We start from the raw sequence: 20221 nt of genomic DNA, 5'->3' as shown, positions 1-20221 counted from the left end.
TGAACAGTAACTTAATACTGCACAACAAATTGCAGTCCTGCTGCTCTCAGTAAATTTGGTAACAGACTTATTAGCAGGCTTCTAGTAAATAGCTGTCATAGGTGCTGACCGTAGGGAACTGGATGTCAAAGCACCACCAAAGAGGGCTGAGAAAACTCTTTCCCCTCGAGGCTTTGTTAATTTGATTTATGTGTACAGGCAGGAAAGCAATTGCTAATTGTTGCGGTGCATACCATGGAATTGCAGCACTCCACTCGAACGCCGCATCTCAAGAGTACCAACAGACTCCAGTTTTACACTCTGCTGATGAGGGATGCATCCTAAACAGGACTTTGCGAGGGTTTGGTGCTTCAGAAATTTTACAGGAGAACTGATTGCAATGCCCTGTGCCACCATCTCGGAGACAACAGCCACCCTCCGAGCACACTGGATTGCTGACAATTTGAGAGCCGATAGAGTTAACGCAGCAGGAGCAAAACAGTTGTTCAGGCAATTAGGAGATAGTCGGCAAATCTAGTGCCACTAATTAAGTTGTTAAGGGTTGGTTTTTTTCCTCAGTATCTTTGTAAGTCAGTCCCTGGGACCACCAGCCAAAATTGCTGGTTCTCCTTGTATTGAGTTGCAAGGACCGGACAGCGAAGGACATCATTCAAGGTTGGGCTGGACGGGTTGGGCTCACTGCAGGGGGTTGGACTAGGTGACCTCTAAAGGTCCCTTCCAACCCAAACCATTCTAGGATTCTGTGATTTCTGTATCCTCTGGTATTTCCCCATTGGAAGCAATTGGCCTAAAATGAAAACTGGTTGTCATCTCATCAGGCCGTGTGCTTTCTTCCTTCAGATTCTTGCTGTTAGAAGAAATATGGGCTGGTTGCATCTATAAAACGGACAGATGGCAACAGAAATAAGTATTTTACCTCTAAATACTGCCTTCTAGCCAGCGTTAGTGTCAGGATTGCTCAGCAATGTCTCATCAAGTATTTCTTTCTCAAGTAAAGTCAAGTACAGAGCCTACCACTCACCAAAAGTTTCTTTTAAAAGGTATGGCTTTTTAAAATCCATACATGTTTTACCATCCGTTCCAGTTTGCCATAGTGAAACAGAAACAACCCGCTGAAAACCTGAGCTTTCCAAAGGGCACCTAACAGCTACAGGGAAAGGGGTGAGCGAGACGTCCCAGGGCAGCCCGGCAATTGGGAGATTCAAGGTATCATCAGACCCTCCCTGATCCCTCCGTTACCTCGAGCAAGCAAAAACAAGGTATGCTAGTCCTTTAAAAAGCAAATTATTCCCTCACCCATGCTGGCACAGCTCATTTCATCGTCTATTAGAAAAAGTAGTACTTGTTACCATTCAGAATTGCTGTTCTAATTGGGACTAAATTGCCCCACGCTTTTCAGCAGGCATGGTAAAGAGGTAGAGAGCTAATGGCCATGGAAATTGGTTCTCCTTCTAAACCCTAACCACACTTCTGCTGTGACGAGTTCGAGGCAGTTTCGGCAAGGTAACCTCTAATTTTAAAAGAAGTAAGATTACGCAATCCAAAAATAAGTAATCAGAGCAAAATTCATTTACGCTCTGTAGCCCACCAAAAACTGGCGTTCCTTCCTCTTAGCACACGCGAGGCGCTGTACCAACATGCGGGTGTTGGGCAGGGAGGCGCTCCGAGGGGAGAAGCTCAGGCGTCAGGTCCTGTTGTACCTCATGCACAACCGGACCGTGGCCCCCGGGGCGCCCCGTGTCACCTCCCAGCGGCACTGAGCTGTCCCCGTCCTCCCCTCTCAAACCTCCACCCGCAGCCTGCGGATGTTGCATTGAAACAGGCACCGTACCACAAAAAAGGGTAGATTTACGGAAAAAAGCAAACAATAATAATAATTAAAAAAATATATATAAAAATAATAATAAAAATTAAAATAATCTTCAAAATTTCCCAATTAGCTCATCTATGCGTTTTGTTATTCCACAAAATACACATTCTGGCATGACACACTTATAATAAAATACCCAAACGCATCACCTCAGTTTTCACTTTGCTGACAGATGATGCCCACCCCAGGACATCACATACAACACACAAATCCTCCTGCTTCTCTTCTTCTGAGGAACGGCCGCAGAGGTTTGGCAAGCTCTCTTATTTTCTTATATCTCAAAGGCAAAATAAAATACTTTTTTGTCTTTTAAAGAGCTCCTGAGCTGGCAAGTTGGCCGAATTGTGATTTTCTTTCTAATTTCCCTAGCACAGAGCTGTATGTTGTTTTGAGAAAGGAGCAGTAAGACATAAGCCATTCATGTGGGCTGTGACACATAAGGAAATTTATCAAGGGGGTCATTACTTATTATGCCAGCGTGAATATACAGCTTATTGGATCTAATTCATTACCGTATCACTGGCGTATTGCTTAAAAAATTATTTTAAGGAAACACCGTCTACTTGATTTACAAAGGACATGGTTATAATACAAAAAATCAGATTGTAAATGATTTCCCAAGTCAAACATCTAAAAAAAAATCAATATATTTTTTACGGGTACCATGAAAAATATAATCAACCCAGAAGAAACATTGTTCTCGGTGTACCACGTGGTGGACTTGAAACATGTCCTTATAATGTTAAGTAAACAATAAGCTAAAAGTTTTCTTCAAAAAGGAAGAAGAATTTTATAAGCATATGCTGCAACTGACCCTAACAGGAATACACTTACACCTCCTTGTCAAGCATTGTGTCAATATAATGCTTTCTTAATTCATCTACAGAAATACAAATGAAAGAGCTGTTCGGCAAATAAAAAAAACAATAAAAGAGAAAAAAAAAGATGCAACTGGAATGAACCAAAGAAAACCACAAAACAGACAAGCCTTTCTATTAACACCTCTGAAGTACAGATATAACCTATTTTTTGGTTAAAAAAGAAAAACCCTGTTTGACATAAGTGGGTATCTGGAGCTGACATGTATCAAGTCGCTGTTCCACTGATAGCGCTGGGGTCACGCGGGGCATCTTGCTTCCACAAAAGAGACTTCCCCATGTTCTCAGAGCCATTCTTCGCTGGGGAGGTAGCAGGAGGATCAGTGGGAGCTTTCACTTGTTGGACATCACTCTTATCTCCTTTCAAAAAGAGGCTTTGTACTTATAAATACACAATCAAAATTATCATGTGAATAAAGAGAACCCCAAGTGATTCCACAGAGTTTGGGAATGAAATAAATCCAGAGAGCTCGCTTAGCTCCCGGTTACCCGGGAATATGCCAACATCCGTCTCTAAAGATGTAGTAGGCAGGACTTCAGACTCAGTCTAACTAGATTTAATACTTGAGTGTTTTATGGCAATACAATAAATATCTGAGACTGAAATACAGGAGGGAACAGGATGAGTTCCTGCTCAGATTTGCTTTTTGCAATGCATTTTTCAACAGTTGGCGTGACAAAAAACCCCAGAATCTGATTGTGTCCAGGGGACACAAAGACACCGCTCACAAGTAAAGTGAGCAGCGGTCTAGGCCGGCAGACCGCTACCATCAACCGTGTCAGTATGCAGCTATTAATTAACAGTAGCGGTTAATAGGAGTAGCGACAAAACGGGTCTTTCCTAAGGGAAGCAGTCACCAGAGCCCTCCTTGCTCTCCTCAGTCCCTTCCTTTAGAATAAGAGGCTCTGCTCCGGCAGCGATTTCTCATTCCTGGGACAGCAAAGTCGATTTTTGCCAAGCAGCAGCCTCTAAATTTAATTCAGTCCAAACCTCCAGGACTGAATTTTTCCGAGAAGTTCTGGGCTCTCTTTGCTTGCTCGGTCTGTGTTTCACAAGCTTTACCCGCTAAAAAGGTGTGAAGCTCCAGGGTTTGAACAACACCAGTTATAAACCATCAGGGACAAGAAGCACTTGGATATGGAAGTTTCTCACCTCACTTTCAGGAAAAACAAGTAAACTCCTTTTCTCACTGCATAGGCACTTTTGTTTCTGCGGCCATGGCCGCCCAGGAGAGCAGCTGCTGTCTCCTCTCCCAAAGTCCTTTGAAGAATTAAGCTTAAGTTATGGATGGCACCAGGCGCCACTGACAAATCAATTCTTGCCAGAGACGGATTTGTGAGATTCTGCAGGTGATATTACCAGCTGGAAGAAGGAACAGATATGCCTCCAAAGGACAGTTAGTTACAACTAGATGTATTACGAAGGGATTTAAGCTTCCCTGTTGCTCAAGGGGCGGGGGGGGGGAAGTGATAGTGAAGAAAGCATTTGAGGGAGAACACACCAGATGAAAAGCAGAGTTGAAATGTAAGAGCTGCCCTATAGACTGGATGAAGAGCAAAGCAAAGTCCCTTCTGCCTGTGGCTCCCTGGCCATAAGCATGGAAAAACGTATCCAAGAATACCGTGAATCTGAGAGTAACAGAGAGGCCTGGCTGTTGAAAGGAATTACACAGCATAAGGATATTAGAATTTTAAAAATAGTGTTTGAGAGAATTAACTATTGTGATAAACAAGCTCGAATTATCATCGACATCAACACAACCATTCGCTTTTCTTTACGCTTACTATTCAACAAGAAATTTATTGGTTTAATTTACAGAAGTCAGCCCCAAAATTACAACTTCCTACAAAATAAATCTGATAGCCCCACATTTTCCAAACAAAATGGTGTTATTTTTTTTTTTGCCTGGCTTTAGAAAAACAAAATTGAAACAGTTTGGTATCAAACAAAAACACCACCTTTTGTATTTCCCCACTGAAATCCTCCGCGCTGCTGAACATGCAACACAACCGATTTTATTTAAGAAGACGACGCCAAATTGCATAGCAGTAGTTATTACAATGTTAGACGTCTTTGAAGAGGCTGCATTGCTGCTAATTTTTGTGCTTCCATTACCTTGTCCCTTTACGTGTTGTTACTGATGGTCAACAGGAACCTTCACTAAAAACACTCACCAACGTTCCTTTTGCACAAAACTCAGACGTTCACCGTTCTAAAATATAAAAGCTTAGCAACATATACGATGACCAAAATCTTGGCAGTAACCTTGAAATCAGCGACAATGCTCCTTCTAATTCCAGACCAGGGTGCCTCAGATTTGTTTCCCTTGTCTTTTCCTGAAGGTAAGGCAAAGAAAAAAAACCACCCAGGAAGCAGAGGGGAGCCTACACAGGACAAATGGCACAGTCATCTTTAATTTGAGGAAGAAAAACCAAAAACATCTTTTTAAAAAATATCTAAATCTACTCATTATAAACACGAATCTGCCAAACAATTCAGTTATTTGCTGAAGACCATTGGATAGCTAACCTGCATCTGGCAGATGCCCAACAACAGGATAAAGGCATACTTCTTTAGCATTCCCCATTTCATACACAGTGAGAAAGAGACACCAGCTGAATTTTCAAAAGCACTTAAGTGATATTACAAATCTGAAGTCCCTTTTAAAAAGTAGTTTAGAAATGTCAATTTTCATTGAAAATTGGGCTCGTTCACTTTTGACAGTTCAACAGTGTCTGTAGCAAAACTGTTGTGCGTTTCGGTATTCTTGAAAGCCTGCCTCTCACGACTTTAAGCATTTATTATAAACTTTAGAGACTTCCACATCTAAACGCATTCCTCGCTCTTGAAAATGAGCCTTTTCCAATGCCAACGCTTGCATTTCAGAGCTGCAGACACATCCCACAGGGAGCAAGACGGCGGACTCAAAGCACCGATGGCTACTCTCCAGCTATGCCCTCTTCACGCTCTCTACAAGGGCTCCGAGAACTCAGTCTTGCCATGGAGTCTCAGCCTCTCTGTCCCAGGACAGCACCTACATTCAGCCTACACCTTTTACCAGCTTTCTCCTGTGTTGCTGTGGTAAATTCTGCTGGTTACGGATATAATTTTAAACAGTGCCCATGGTATTCTGTACCTCAGCTTCCACCTGGTCTCTTTCGGCTGTGGGATTTATGCCCTTTTCATATTCACCCCGAAGGCTTGTGGGAGCCAAGTTACACCAGACTTGAACTCAATCCTTTTCATGCATCTTCCAAAAGAAAACTGAAGGGAAGTCATAGTCATGGCACAGACAGATATAACACTACTAGCTTCCTACCAGCACAGAGATGCTTCCAGAATTGTGCCTGTTTTCACCAGTGCTGACTCTGTCCATACTATGAAGCAGGTTGCTTCTCTTATAAATATTTAGCTGAGCAAGTTTAGTAGACCCCTAAAACATTAGATTTACAGACTGAATACTAACAATATTTGTCCCAGTTTTTGCCCGCATGTAAAACGCAATGAGCAGGGTAAGAAAAACTCTTCAGTTTTTTTGGGCGACTCTTCTCCCCCTTTCAGGCACCTCTGACAACTTTAGTCCTCTTGAAACCTCTGAAACATGATGGTTAAACCCATTCCTACTTGTTATCATCAACATTGTAAGCACTTCCCTGCAGCAGGTGGGGAGAGGTGTTCAAAAAGGCTTACAGAGATAATCTTTACTTAGGCTGTGTCATTAATCAGGCAACTTGGCCAAGGCCAGTAATTACACTGCGTTAAATTACACTGAATTTCTTTAGCATTGATGTTTCACAAGAAACAAGGTACAAAGTTGAGTGAATAAAAGCCAACACAGTGACTTTTCTTACCTAACGATTTCTAGTCTATCTGCTGGGAAAAGTGCTTAACTCGGACCTAGCTGACGCGGACGGCCAGCCCGGGACTGACCGAGCGGCCCGCGAGCTCTCACCAAGAGCCTCCGATGGAGAAGCTGGACAGGGCGCCTGCATCTCCCGCTTCAGCAAACTGTGCGGAGGCACTGCTGTTATCCTACGTGATTCCCAACATTGCGTGCTGGTTTGGGCTGGGATAGAGTTAGCTTTCTCCACAGTAGCCAGTATGGGGCTGTGTTTTGGGTTTGTGCTGGAAACAGAGTTGACACCCCCGGGATGTTTCCGTCCCTGCTGAGCAGGGCCTACACTGAGCCAAGGCCTTTCCTGCCTCCCACCCCAGCAGCGAGGGGCTGGGGGGGCACGAGGGGCTGGGACAGCTGACCCCGGCTGACCCCAGGGCTGTCCCACACCACACGGCGCCATGCTCAGCGCATAGAGCTGGGGGAAGGAGGGGGAAGGGGGGGACGTGGGGAGTGATGGCGTTTGCCTCCCAAGTCACCGTTAGGCGTGACAGAGCCCTGCTGCCCCGGGGATGGCTGCACACCCACCTGCCCGCGGGGAGGAGGGAACGGATTCCTTGGTTTGCTCTGCTTGTGCACAAGGCTTTTGCTTTCCCTGTTAAACTGTTCTTATCTCAACCCACAAGTTTTCTCACTTTTACCCTTCCGATTCTCTCCCCCTCTGTGGGGGAGCGAGCGAGCGGCCGCGTGGGGCTGAGTTGCCGGCAGGGGTTAAACTGTGACACACAGATTGGCAGAGAGGCTTCATTCAGCTCCCACAGAATCCAGTCCAAATCCCAGCAAAATCAGCACAAGTTTGCTGGTGCACTTCCACAACCTCTTCAGAAGCCCAGCGGGTCCCAATACTCAAAGCTTCGCCTGACTGCAGCGGGCTTCATGCCAAGAGGAAGCTCCCGCTCCAGACCTCCACACATGTGAAGGTGATGTCTGCTTCGGTGATATGATGGGCACTGCTGCGTCCTTTATATGTTTTTCTCCTTAAGTCCTTTATCAGGACTGTTAGTAAAATCCCTTACCATTATTGAATCTGATCTAAGCAGTGAGCTAAGAAAATTAAGTTAATGTCATTCTCAGTAACATTTAGACATTGCAAGCTAAGCAGCTGCCACTTATCCCTGGTAACCTGAAGTATATTATATTGGATGAAGTCTTACAATAACTTAGATTGATTTTGTCAGGTTTGTGCTTCCCCCCCCATCCCCCCCAAGCAACATATGTTGCGTATTCCATATTCGTGAGGCCACATAGACACAGGTTTCATGGCAGTACCTCTGAGTCTTTGACAAACAGATGTTGAGGGAAAGCAACTTCACCCAACAGGGGATAAAAACTGTCTCAGATCAAAATGTTGGGTTAAGAAAAATCTTGTGGGTAATGCTAAAAGCATTTATTATATATTCATATACCAAATCGGTAGGTAGCTGAATTAATGCTTGACAATATTTGTTGAATTCATGCTATTATGTAGAAAAATATTACCGAATGCTAAGAATTATGTTACTTAAAGGACAGCAACTACGTAAGATTTTTAAGTTCCAAAGAATTAATATAATTAATTTTACCCAAGGTCCTGATTCTCACTAACATCCTAATAGCTAGCTGAAATAGTTTGAAAAGGGACGTTTTTAAACCACCCTTTGAAATAACAAAATGGCAATCGATTCCCAGTCCCCAAAAACAAAGAACTGGAGCACTATCCTAAGACTGACAGAGTTCTCCGCAATTTAAGCAATACCCGATCCGTAGGGCTTCGCGTATTCCAATACATTGTTCATAACTCAGCCTAATGACAGAATTCAGTTCAATTTACTCTCTGAGAAGACAGAGGTTAATTTTTTACCATTCAGAATCAACATTTTCATCACCTAGACCCTTTCCCATTATGAAAATTATTAGATTTGTATAGCGTCAGATCAGCGCATGAAAAGTGACGTGAAATCCTTCATAACTATTTTTTCCCTTCTGTTTAGTAACAGTGATGGCTCAAAACATGGTATACCCCTAACTGCTTCAGGATTTAGGCTTCGTTTAGCAAATTTAATAAAAGACCAATTATGTTAGAAGACTTCTGTGGTAACTTCCAATGTATTTCCAATTTACCAAAACAACTCTTTGGATGACCGTGACAAGCCTTTCTAACCTCAGGTATATAAGTTCTGCTGCTTCTCAACTGGTACTGATCAAAAAAATCTGCAGTGCGTTTCCTTTATCATGAAAAAGAACCTTGCAGTTCCAGAAGCCAGAAATAAGCTCATCTTTCCCCTCATAGAGGCATAATTTTCCAAAGTTGGCAGGAAAACCTAGTTTCTTCCACGTTCGCTGCTACAGAGAAGTGATTATAATCTGATACGAACGTGTTACATAAACTTTCAAAGCAGTGAAAAGATTCCACATGGGGAAAAAAAATAAAACCAAACCCAGACAGTAGATAACTTACAATATTTTATATTCATAAAACAGGTACTAAAGGAAAAAAAGTCAGAGTCTTTCAGAGTTCAAGTTTTCCCTCCTAAACCCACGGAGACTAGAGCCTTACTGCACAGTATAGACCGAAAAACAGAGGTCAGGATTCACTTATTTGCCAGAGAATAGATGGGGATATGTTAAAGCACCAAATATTACAAAACACCATCAAAAAGTTTTGCTTTTTGACAATGTTATTTGACAACAGACCGGATAGAGGGCAGCTGCCCTTTCACCTATGTTTCTATTCACTTTGAATTATCTATGTTTTTCAATTCACGTACATTAACGCTAAAATTAATATATTTAGCAATAGAATGCTATTCAAGCAAAAAATACGACTAACATAAATCCACATAGTTTCATTTACGTTTATGAAAGCTTCCCAAGCATCACGAGGAAACTAGACGCGGAGAAAATGCCGAGGTTTGTAAATAAGATTCCACACGAAACAAATCACAAGAAATTGTAAGACCAGCACCTGACTGCATTTAGACAAAACCACGCCAAGGTACGTACCTGTACATCCGTTGCATATTTTCAGCTTTGATTTCCTTGAGAATTTCACGGTAGATATGAAGGTTATTTGGTTCTTGAGACGTTGGGGGAGAGGGGCACTTCTTGCGTGCATAATATCCTATCACAACTCCAAAAATAAATAAGATCAAAGCAGTGCAAAATACTTTCAGTATCTGAAAAAAACTGCAGCGGTTGCTCTTTGGTGCCTGTCTCGTATAGTGTGAGATGTAGTCGGGGTCTTCCTGAAGCCGCTGGAATCTTCCCTTTGGAGAAGACGATGGCTGGATGGGTTGGAGATCAAGGTCAGGGCTCTGCAAGTTCCCCAGCTGATGCTGGACCGCACCATCCAGTCGGAAATGGTCAAAGCCGGGCTCCTCCAGCTCCTTTTCCATGTCCCATTCCAGTTCCAGCGCCGTGGCTTGGAGCTCGTCACTGTCGAGGTACGGAGAGTGCCCCTGCGCTCTCTGGTCTGCATTCACTTTGTGATAGGCCATCTTTTTATCTATTAAAACAAAATTTAAAGAAACCCTAAACGTTTGTTTCCTTACGTATACCAATTCATTTATTCCTTGCAAGCCTGGGAGAACTAAACATCTGCAATAAAAGGGAAGAACTGGGTTCTCAGTATTTCACTCTCCCCGTTTCCACCGTCCTGTCTTCTTCTGTAGGATCAGCAGTCCCATGATCATCATCAGAGGGGAAAGAAGATATTTAAAAGATATATAATATATTGTAAGAATATGAATAAAGGGGATTAACAATTGCCAATGGCAAAACACAAAAGTTATCCTATTATTTAGTCAGTCCCCAAGAGAATATTAAAAGAACTTGAGTGAAGGCACATAGATTCCAAAACAATTATTTATTACCTGAAAGTAATTGTAAAGCTTAACAACTGTGTGTATCATTTTCATTTCACACACCATACAAAGTAATGCCGTTAAAATAAAGTTGAAAAAGTAGAAATAATATAACTTGCCTGATCTGATTCTAAACACAAGGAAATGCTAAGTTAAAAAAGGAAATTTCAGGGTGACACTGTACTTACACATCAATAAAAGGCTTCCATTTAGATGGAGCATTCTATTATTTATAGGTATTTTAAATGCATAGTTCCTGAATGACTGATGAATTTACTTAGAAATTGTCCCAGTTGTTGTGCTCCACTTATTTTTCCCATTTTAATGAATCAAAAGCACTGCCAGGTAAGTATTTTATCAAAATCACTCCTTTAATAGCAAAGCGTATCTGTGGCAATTCTAGATATTTCTATGCAAGTATGAGCCCTCTAAAGGGAACTCTGACCTCCAGTACAAACATTCAAAGTCAATTTTCAACAAATCATTTTTAACAGACTGCAACAATAGGGTGCCGTTTTCCTCCATGCTTTGACAATAGCTTTTCCATCACATAAGCATCTGTAATTTAGGGCTTTTCAAACATCAGACTCGCTCATCAATTAGAATAAAACGAAGGTAAAGATATTAAACTTCTCACAGCGATGGGTATCAGACTGACATCTACAACACTACATTATCCCTCCATTTTTACATTTTAAGGCATTTTCTTTCTCTAAGACTTACCTCCAGATAACATTATTGAGGCCACATAATAGACAAACCTACTCTAATGACAAGCAGAATTTAGCTTTTTGAGGCTCTCTGAAAAGAGCAAACCGCTAGAAAGCATTGATATAATGAAACAGCCTATTGTCCACTGAAAGACCACCTTGCTCTGCACAATACCAATTTACAGATCCTATTTCCTGGTACAGCCATACAAATATCCCTCAGCAGTCTAGGAACAGTCAAGAGAGCCCGTACTTGAGGTTTGCATTTCAAGTGTAGCTATTCTATATACTTTGCAAATCAGTGCTTCACCTGCAGTCCAAATTCTTCTCTATGCGGTGGAAGCAACCGAGTTTAGAGTGAGCCGGACTAAAGCATCTGAAGTTGGAATTAAAAGCTGCATTAATTATTTAAATAACGATAACAGATTTTCATCTTTAAATTCCAGGTTGAGTCAACAAACGGCTTACGGACTTTGTTAGCCCAACCCTCAGGTTTGTGAAGGCCCCTCTGAACTGTGGCTCTACAGCCCAGCAGGTTGACCTCTTCCCCCACGGTTGTGCATCACCTCGGGATTCCCCATGGGACCATGCTGTCTCCTCATCCAGGTTGTTATGAAAGAGATTTAATAATATCAGCCCCAGAACTGTTCCCTGGTGCGCTAAGCTTCCTACCAAGCACCAACCGGTTGTCAAATTATTTATTATTATTCTTTGGAAAGCCGAGCTATGCAATTTTCAAACTATTTATCTGCCCTTTCGCTCCTTCTCCTCCTGTTTTGTTGATGGAGGGATTAATTTGCAAACCATCAATAACAGAGGTCACTACTAGATAATAACAACTGCCCAACAAGCTCATCTTTCCAACTCCATTTCATACTGCTTTTTATTAGAAATTAATAAGTGTTTTGTCCTTCAAAAGCAAACCAAATCATTACTGTATTCCATAAATACATAATTTTGACTCTAGAATTACTACAGTCATGTAATAAACTGCTTTAGCCAAATAAATAAACCCTTAACAGATTACTACAATATTACCCACGGAATAGGAATTAAGGCAGTTTTTCAGATGCAGCTGCATGGCACATATTCATCTTGCTGCTCTTATAAATGGTGACCATTTATTTGTAGGTAGTTAAGTTTCCTCTGCATTTACGACATTTAAAAAATGTATGTTACTGTTCAATGGAGCGTGTTAATAAAGGTTATTTAAATCTACACATAAGCGCAGAATAAAAATTCCTATGAAATTTCTTTAAACGGTTGTTAATGCAGATCAGTAGTAACCACTTTCCACCTCTGAGTATCTGAGCATGTCAATTTTCATACAAAGGACTAAAACCAGTTACCTCACTCCAGAAAGAAAACGCAAACAACCAAATGAACTGAAATTTAAAAAAAAATAATAATAATCAATATTCAATTCAGTTTTATATTCGAGACCAGTCCTTGGTGTACGGGATCGTCTCAGTAATGCATGTGCTTTAGTTAAAGAATGCAAAGAATGCAGGAATAAGCCCAGTCACCAGCCTCACTTTTTCTCCTAATATTGCCGAGTTCATTATCTGAGTGTAAGGACACAGCACAACTTACCACAAAGTACCCGAGACCAGCGCCCACAGTGTATTTATCTATGCCTACAGCCGTTTTAGAAAGGGGCCGCCCGATTCTCAAGGCACAAGTCATTTGTGCCATGTAATCTATACTACCAGTTCTATTTAATATTTGGCTGGTTAAGGAAGTAGCCGTGACTTAAAGATTATATATTACGTGCAATTTTAGGTAGGAATTAGAAGGATGAAGAAAACACTACCTACAAAATAAAAAAAATATGGAGAAGAGAGGTATGGATAGACTATGAAGTCAAGAAAAAACACTACAGTACTCTAGGTCAGCCTTCTCTGTAACACAGACCATAAAATGAACATATTTTCCAATGACACTTTTGAAAACTTCAGGAGATCGAAAATCCACCCCATCTGCCAGCAAGCTGTTTCAACATTTAATTGTTGTTAAATATATGTTTTATTATAAAGAAAAAAGAGCAACTGCAAAATGCCAGAAAGTCTGAATGTGCACCGAGTGAGCTTCACAGCCGTTCGACGGGGACAGCAAAGGGAGTCATCACCTCTGGAATACTGGACAGAGCATGGCTGATGGCCGATCAAGTTGACGTGCATGTCTTACTGCCACTTATCTGTGGGGAGAATTAAACATTCTAGAGGTATTAAACATAGAGAGGTATCAAACCAACGCTAAGCATCCTTTCAATTAACTGTATACCAGAAATCAGGAGAGTCAGCTTTATCAGATCATTATTGCCTTAACAAACCCATTTCAAAACTATCTACGCGTCCTTTGATCTTAAAAAAATCACACATTTACATCCTGTCTGATAGGCGCATCTTGTCATGAAACATCAGAAGAGGTTTTTTTTGTGACAGCTTTCCTGCTTGAATCCCTTATCAATGAAGCCTTTGAAAACGATATAATAAGGACTACATGAAAGGTGTTGCATCCGTATCGCTGCCGCTAATACCTCCGGCAAGAGAAAGGTCAGCTTGTGCGACCATTTTATGAAACCAACAAGGAAAGACCGATATGTAAATTCTTTGTGACTGGTGCCGTAGTTGTTAAATCCAGCCCGTAAACAGCTGACGATCAGCGGGCTCATTCCCAGAGGAAGAGAGGCAAGTGTTAACGCGCTGCACGCAGCGAACATCTTGGGCTGTTTAGTTTTCATTACTGGAAAGGCAAACTTTACCCAGGAATTGTACTAAAGGCATCGTGGCTTCTTTGTGCAGTCACAAAACCAGGGTCGTTGGCTAATCTCATTTTAAAGGTTCTCTCTGCTTTGATTTTCTTCTCGGTACCCTCTATGCAGAGTGCTTTTGCTTCAAACTCTCTAATCTTAGTCCCTCTAATCTTTTTGCATCTAGGCAAGCCCCCAAAGCAGACAGAATGTCACCTGTTTGAAGGGCGAATAGCTGTAGTTATCGCAGAAATCAACACCCACCACACATACAAGTCTTTAAAGTGCACATGACAACAATTTAGTACTTTGTTAAATGAGATGATGCCAAGTTTCAGGCCTAGACAAATTTCTGCAGAGTTATAAATCCCTGACAAAAGTTGTTTGCAAGAAGAGATTATGATGCCCTTGTCAACCGCAGCATTACATCCTACTGCAATTAAAAAAATAATGTGATATTTCCATCATCGCTTCCTTAATTTTCTGATTTCTCCCTTCCCTCACGTTTGGGATACGGGCTTGGCAACCAGTTCAGTTACAGCAGAACAATTAAGTTCCTTGTCACTCTTCACAGCCACCATATAAAACCAAATGACGACACTTACCAGTTGCTCGTGGTTCACTGGCTGACTCAAGACGAACACAAGCTCAAAAAAACATGCAGTGTTGTAGCAGAAGACACGACAGACATCAGATTTGAGAAAGGTGTGTGGAACGCGGATAATCAATGAGTCTGAGCTGCCTCTTCATGTAACACTAATAGGTACTAACTTGGCACACGTGAGTGATGTAGAATATTTAACTACTTCAAAATCTCTCACGAATTTTCTCAAGAGCAGCCATGCGGAGCAAGATACTGTTGACACAAAGGATGACTACGTGACAAGAACAGGGTCCTGGGGCTCAGAGAGAGAAGAATTGCTAGGAAGCTCCTTCGCACCCAGCAGACAACTACCACATAAGAGATGAGGCAGACTCAGCTGGTCTCTAATATGCCGGGCAAGTATTACTAATAGAGATATTTTCCAACCTCAGGCATGTTTCGTTTGCAAATACCTATTTGCCCAAAACAAAACTCAGAAATATTTACTGAACTTAGGGTAGCTAACAGCATCTGTGATACATGCACAGCCTACCTAGGAGGTTTATTAAAACTGCGGCGCGATCAGATCAGTACAAATGGCTCAGTTACGGGGTCCGTGCATTTCCTGCAGTACGGGCTGTGCTGCTGCCTCTGCTTTGCTTCCATTCTCCAACAGCTTTTCCCTCCGGCTCAGGTGGGTAACAGCTCCGTTTCCTACCCGCTCACTCTTCACCACACTCATTTGCAAACATCGGAAGAGTCTCAGACAAGGAGGGAGAAGCCCCACACATACACACGCTGGTTCCTTAGTCCATGGATTAACCGCTCATCTTTCCTTTGGGCTCCACGCTCAGATCCCACTCGTCTCCTTGGGAAGGGCGTCGCATTGGATCGCAGTGTTTCTAAACGGAAAAAAGTGGACGGAGAAACAGGACTCCCAGCACTAGGAGGGACGCGTTGTGTATGTGAGTCTGGGTATAAGGGGAAGAACTGATGTAACGATGTCCTACATCTTTGTGCTTTTGCACTAGGCCACAGCCCCAGCACCTAACCTCGCCTGCCCCAACCACCTCCCCTCCGGGTACCTTCCCACACCTCAGCCTGAGCTCCTGTCTGTCCCCACCCCTCTAGGGCTCTGCTCCTCCAGAGCAACGCGGTCCCAAAGCCCCTTGCTCCTCCCTTCCCTGCTGCTGGAGCTGCCACCCCGCTCCCGCATCGCTTCCTCGGCTTCCCTGGGGAATCACAGCAGGCGATGGGGTGGGGAAAGCCCACCTGACACCCAGGGCCCCTCAGAAAAAAGTGCTGGAGTTCTGATCCTGTTTCGGATTTCAGGGACTTGGAGGCATCATACAATCACATCAAACAAACGGCATTCAGAAGGGATGGGTTGCAAAAAGTAAGACTACGTTTCCTGCAAAAGACGACATTTTAGCCGGGTGTTTCAGCCGCAGTTTGGTTTCAACTGCGGCAGCGCTGGACACTGGGCGAAGCCCCTGTTGATCTCCTCTGCACCCTGACGCCCAGCGGGATTTGGGATGGTTGGCATCAACCACCTCTTCCTGCAGAGCAGTCAACCCCCTCATTCTTTGAAAGCCTTCATCTTTCCCTTTTCCCATTCTCCCCATACCGACTGCCCATTGCTAACCTACTATTCAGGCTGCCTGCATATATATTTTTTCCAAATTTAAGGTTTCATCGATAATATATTTTGCATTACATTTCCCCAGACATTATAATTGACTTAAATAGATAAACCACAACGCTTTACCAAGACAAAAAACTATTATTGGGGCATTTGCATTTAAGCTTATAGTTGAATTTGATGTGAAATAAAATTATCGTAAGTGGTGTTTAACTTGAAAATGCTGACAGCGATAGCTGCAATAACAGGCCCTAGCGGTTCTTAAGAAAGTTCATTTTATATGACTCATTTCTGCTTTGGAAATTTTTAGGTTGTCTCTCTTCAGTTGGGGCACATTTCACGTCAATTTTTTTCCCCCAATCTCTTTTTTTCCTGTTAATTTCAGTCACATTTATATTATTGAAAAAAAGTAATTTTAACTTTAAAAATTTGGAAACTGTACATTTGCAAGCTACTACACTCTAAGAAGCTGTGCTAACGGGAGTCTATTGTACTTCAAAAGGTGCAAACCAACATTACAAAATACTATGTGATTTCAACCCAATGTCTTTTTAAAAACAAACAAAAAACAACCCCAAAAAGGTCGCTCATGGACGAGCTACAGGCAGGAATCTGGCCTCATCGCGAGCACGGACTCCATTCCTGGTTTTTCATAGTCGATGCCATAATATAGCAGTGAAAACATTAACACATTCTCCTGGGGGGAGAGGGGGGAACCCCCAAACCACAAAAAAATAAACCCAAAAAAGAAAATCCAAACTGACGACTCTGGAGCAGTTGAGATACAAGATTATCTAGCCTTAGTCTAGTCTAAACTTAAGACTAGTGTCCAGAGATGGACATGAGTCAGCCCTGCAACTTCAGTGTATCCCCTGAAGGGAACTGCCCCCGGATAAAAGCACACAGCTTGCAGCAGACCTGCAAGCACGAGACACGCTCAGGGCCCGAGACCGAGTTTCGGTACAACCGCCGATGCAGATAATAAGATGTGCTCATGTCTCCTCTAAAGGGAACCAGCTCTTAAGCAACGTAGGCGCTTGAGGACACGTCATCTCCAAGCAGAATGATCTCAGATACATAAATGACTATGCATGAGATAAGGCACTTATAAAAAAGACAATATCTCAAATCTGTTTTTAAAAATGACAACTCTGCAGACAAAGACTTCCTCTGTAAAACCTGCACGTGTGACTGACCTGTGCCCAACCTCTGCGCCCACAAGAGCTGTGGCTCCAGCTGGAGGTGGCACGTACTCTCAAAACCCTGTTTCTACGGCTTCTGTTGACGAGACCAGACCCGGCAGTGGCGTGGGGGAGAGCAGAATGGACTTCATCTGCAAATGCCCTGCTGCTCCCGGTGACAGGCAAAATCAGATGAGCTGACCTGGTTTTCAGAGCTCAGGCTGAGTTTAACAAACTCATCTGGTTACCAAAGACTAAGCTTCCTGTTATTAAGACTTCACATGAATATCAGAGGCACGCATGACATACAAAGCCCTAATGTCTCATGTCAAAGAGTAATTTTCTTATTAGGATCAGATTTTAAATGATACTTGTATGAATCAGTATTTTAAATGTAATACATTTCTGTGGCCACCATCTCGTGGGCTTCTAACTTGCTGTAGAAAAATAGGTCAGTACTTATTTAAAAAAAAAATATCCTTATTTCAGTGTACATTGTATAGAATTTCTTTTTTCATTTCTTGCTTAGTGGGATTTTACTGAGTTTTATCAATTTCAACAATGACATGGAGCCCTTAAAAATAATATATTATGGAGCTGAAGATGGCAACATTTACAATTCAGCCTTATAAAAATTTTCCTGTATTTTGATAGATGACAGCTTTAATGATTCTGTGCACACTTTATAGCAGAAAACAGAGTAAGGCAGTAACATAATTTTTCTGCTTTTTTGAACGATCTGTATCCAAAGAATTCAGAAAACAAGCAAGTTTACTTCATAATCACGCCAAATATATTTTCTGGGTGAACTCTGGAATGTTAAGCTCAAGTACAGAGTGACGTTGCCGTGGCAACCGCTACCGCAACCCAAGATGGGAACATGTTTATGAAAGCACATTTATATACCCATATACAGATGCCGGGGCACACAGACGCTCCAGACTCCTGTCAGAAGGCAATCGAGCTAGTCACGCGTTATCGGTCCCGATCCTGCTCCCGGCAAGGCAAGGGGCCATTCCCCGAAGCCGTTAAGCTGCAGCAACCCCGCGTATGATATATATGTAACGCAAGGTTGTTTCTGCATGTTGTGGCCAAGAAGCCTTCGAGCTGTTACTCCTGTTTCTAGGACCTAAACGAGGAAACCGTAATTTGCCATCAGATATAACATTAGAAGATTTAGTGTTGCCACAGCTATAGGCAAAGAATGGAGCGGTAATATATCTGGTGTCCTTTGACCTTTTTTGGGTGTTTTTCTTTTTTTCCTCCCCCTTAAATCTCTGCTGAAATGAGCTGTCAAGCTTGAAAAATATCAGAGTTTGGTCATTTGAGTCTGCCTGGAGGTGTAATTTTGCATGGTGTACAATTCCTGTGAATTTATCACAACATGTTGTTTCACACATAGTCAACGTGGTGTGACATTCAGCGTCCTGAATCCGCCAGTGTCTACATGCTAAAATGAGTTTATCGTTTCGCTTCAAAAGAAAAACCAAGGTGCGTTAGTTCAGGCCAACAGAGAAATCCTCAGTGGATTTCTGGGGATAAAAATCAAAGGAAGCATCCCTTCTTTCTGCTGCTTCATCTACATACCTGTCGGTTAGGCAGGTCTGACAAGGCCTTTCCACAGCAGCCAGCATTGACTTCAGGCTGGAAGCATCTTAAATGAACAACTGATTTGTTCCTTTACTTGGGTATCGCTCACCCTGCAAACATGTTTAAGACCGGTGATGACATAAATCCATAGGTAAAGCTCTATACATCAGTAATCCATACGCTTTCAGTAGCTTCCCAGGAGAATTTTACACTTTGATGTAAGCCCTTCTGGAATTAAGTCACAAAAAGCAGCGAGGTCTGATGCTGTTTTCGGCCAAGTCCTACCCACCTTGGACCACAGCCCTGGGAGAGGAGGGACAACTGCCCGGCCTGTGGGTCTATCTTCAGCCTCTCTCTGACCGATTCCCAATCGTCACTTGTGGAAATCTCTCGGCCTTGCTGAGACGCATGAAGATGAGGGTATTGTATTATATTAAATAAACTAGAGAAGTCCAGTACCCTAAAGACTACCTCAGTTCTCAGTTGTCCATCTCAGCCTGCTACAGTTGCTTTGACACCTACAAGTAGACAGTAAAACCTTTATACAGACAGAATGTATCCATAGACTGCTGTTAGGCTGAACTCTAGGCAGTTCTTACCAATAGTATCAGTCTGTACTAATTTCTTAAGCAATAACTTCTTAAAAAGTAAATTAAATACTTCTTGACCACGAACAGAGCAGCCTTAGAGAGGAGCATGATACTTCACAATCTAAAATAAGCAGATCAGCTGCTTTAGAGGAAAAACTTTTAATAAACCTTCTTGTTCTTATAGACTAGGCCAGGGTTTACGCATAGCTATTAGAGCTTGAATTGTTTACGCTGTAGTTCTTTTTGATTTAGAGACATTAGCAATTGAAGATAAGCAAAGTGTGCATTAAGACAAGAACAAAGAGGACATATTCAAGAAACATATAGCCGAGTTTGCGGAGTTAAAGTAGGCTATAAACTATATAACTGATGCTTAGAGGTATTTCAGCACTTCCCATCTAAAGCGGGAATTGTGCGTTAACAGAAGGACGGATGGTTGGTGCTAATTCAGCTTTATACCGTCAGCTAAATGTGTTTTGATGATCTTGTACCAGCATGCGTACGTGGACACGGCTATCCAGCCTCGTACACGACTGCTAGTGACGTTTGGGAACTTTTCAACAAATTAACATCAATCAGAAAATGACAATCTGCTGACACCAAAACCCTTAAATAGCAAATGCCGTGGAACAGCAGCTGCGCACGGCCAGTCACTGCACATACGTTCATACCAGCTAATACGCGCTA

The 20221-nt window shown here is 42.3% G+C and overlaps 1 protein-coding gene across 10 annotated transcripts in view; it reads right to left on the bottom strand.

Annotated features, from left to right (window-relative positions):
* The window catches only part of NAALADL2 (N-acetylated alpha-linked acidic dipeptidase like 2), a 502547-nt gene that overhangs the window by 281746 nt on the left and 200580 nt on the right, over nt 1-20221 (bottom strand). For all 10 annotated transcript variants that reach the window (XM_064458021.1, XM_064458019.1, XM_064458018.1 and 7 more), the window contains one exon: nt 9627-10128. In XM_064458021.1, the coding sequence (XP_064314091.1) occupies nt 9627-10120 (494 nt within the window). In that variant the 5' untranslated portion in view covers nt 10121-10128. The remainder of the gene's footprint in view (nt 1-9626; nt 10129-20221) is intronic.

The sequence above is a fragment of the Phalacrocorax carbo genome, chromosome 7, assembly GCF_963921805.1.
Source record: "Phalacrocorax carbo chromosome 7, bPhaCar2.1, whole genome shotgun sequence".
In the NCBI taxonomy this organism is placed as follows: Eukaryota; Metazoa; Chordata; class Aves; order Suliformes; family Phalacrocoracidae; genus Phalacrocorax; species Phalacrocorax carbo.
This window is presented reverse-complemented; position numbering and strand designations above follow the sequence as displayed.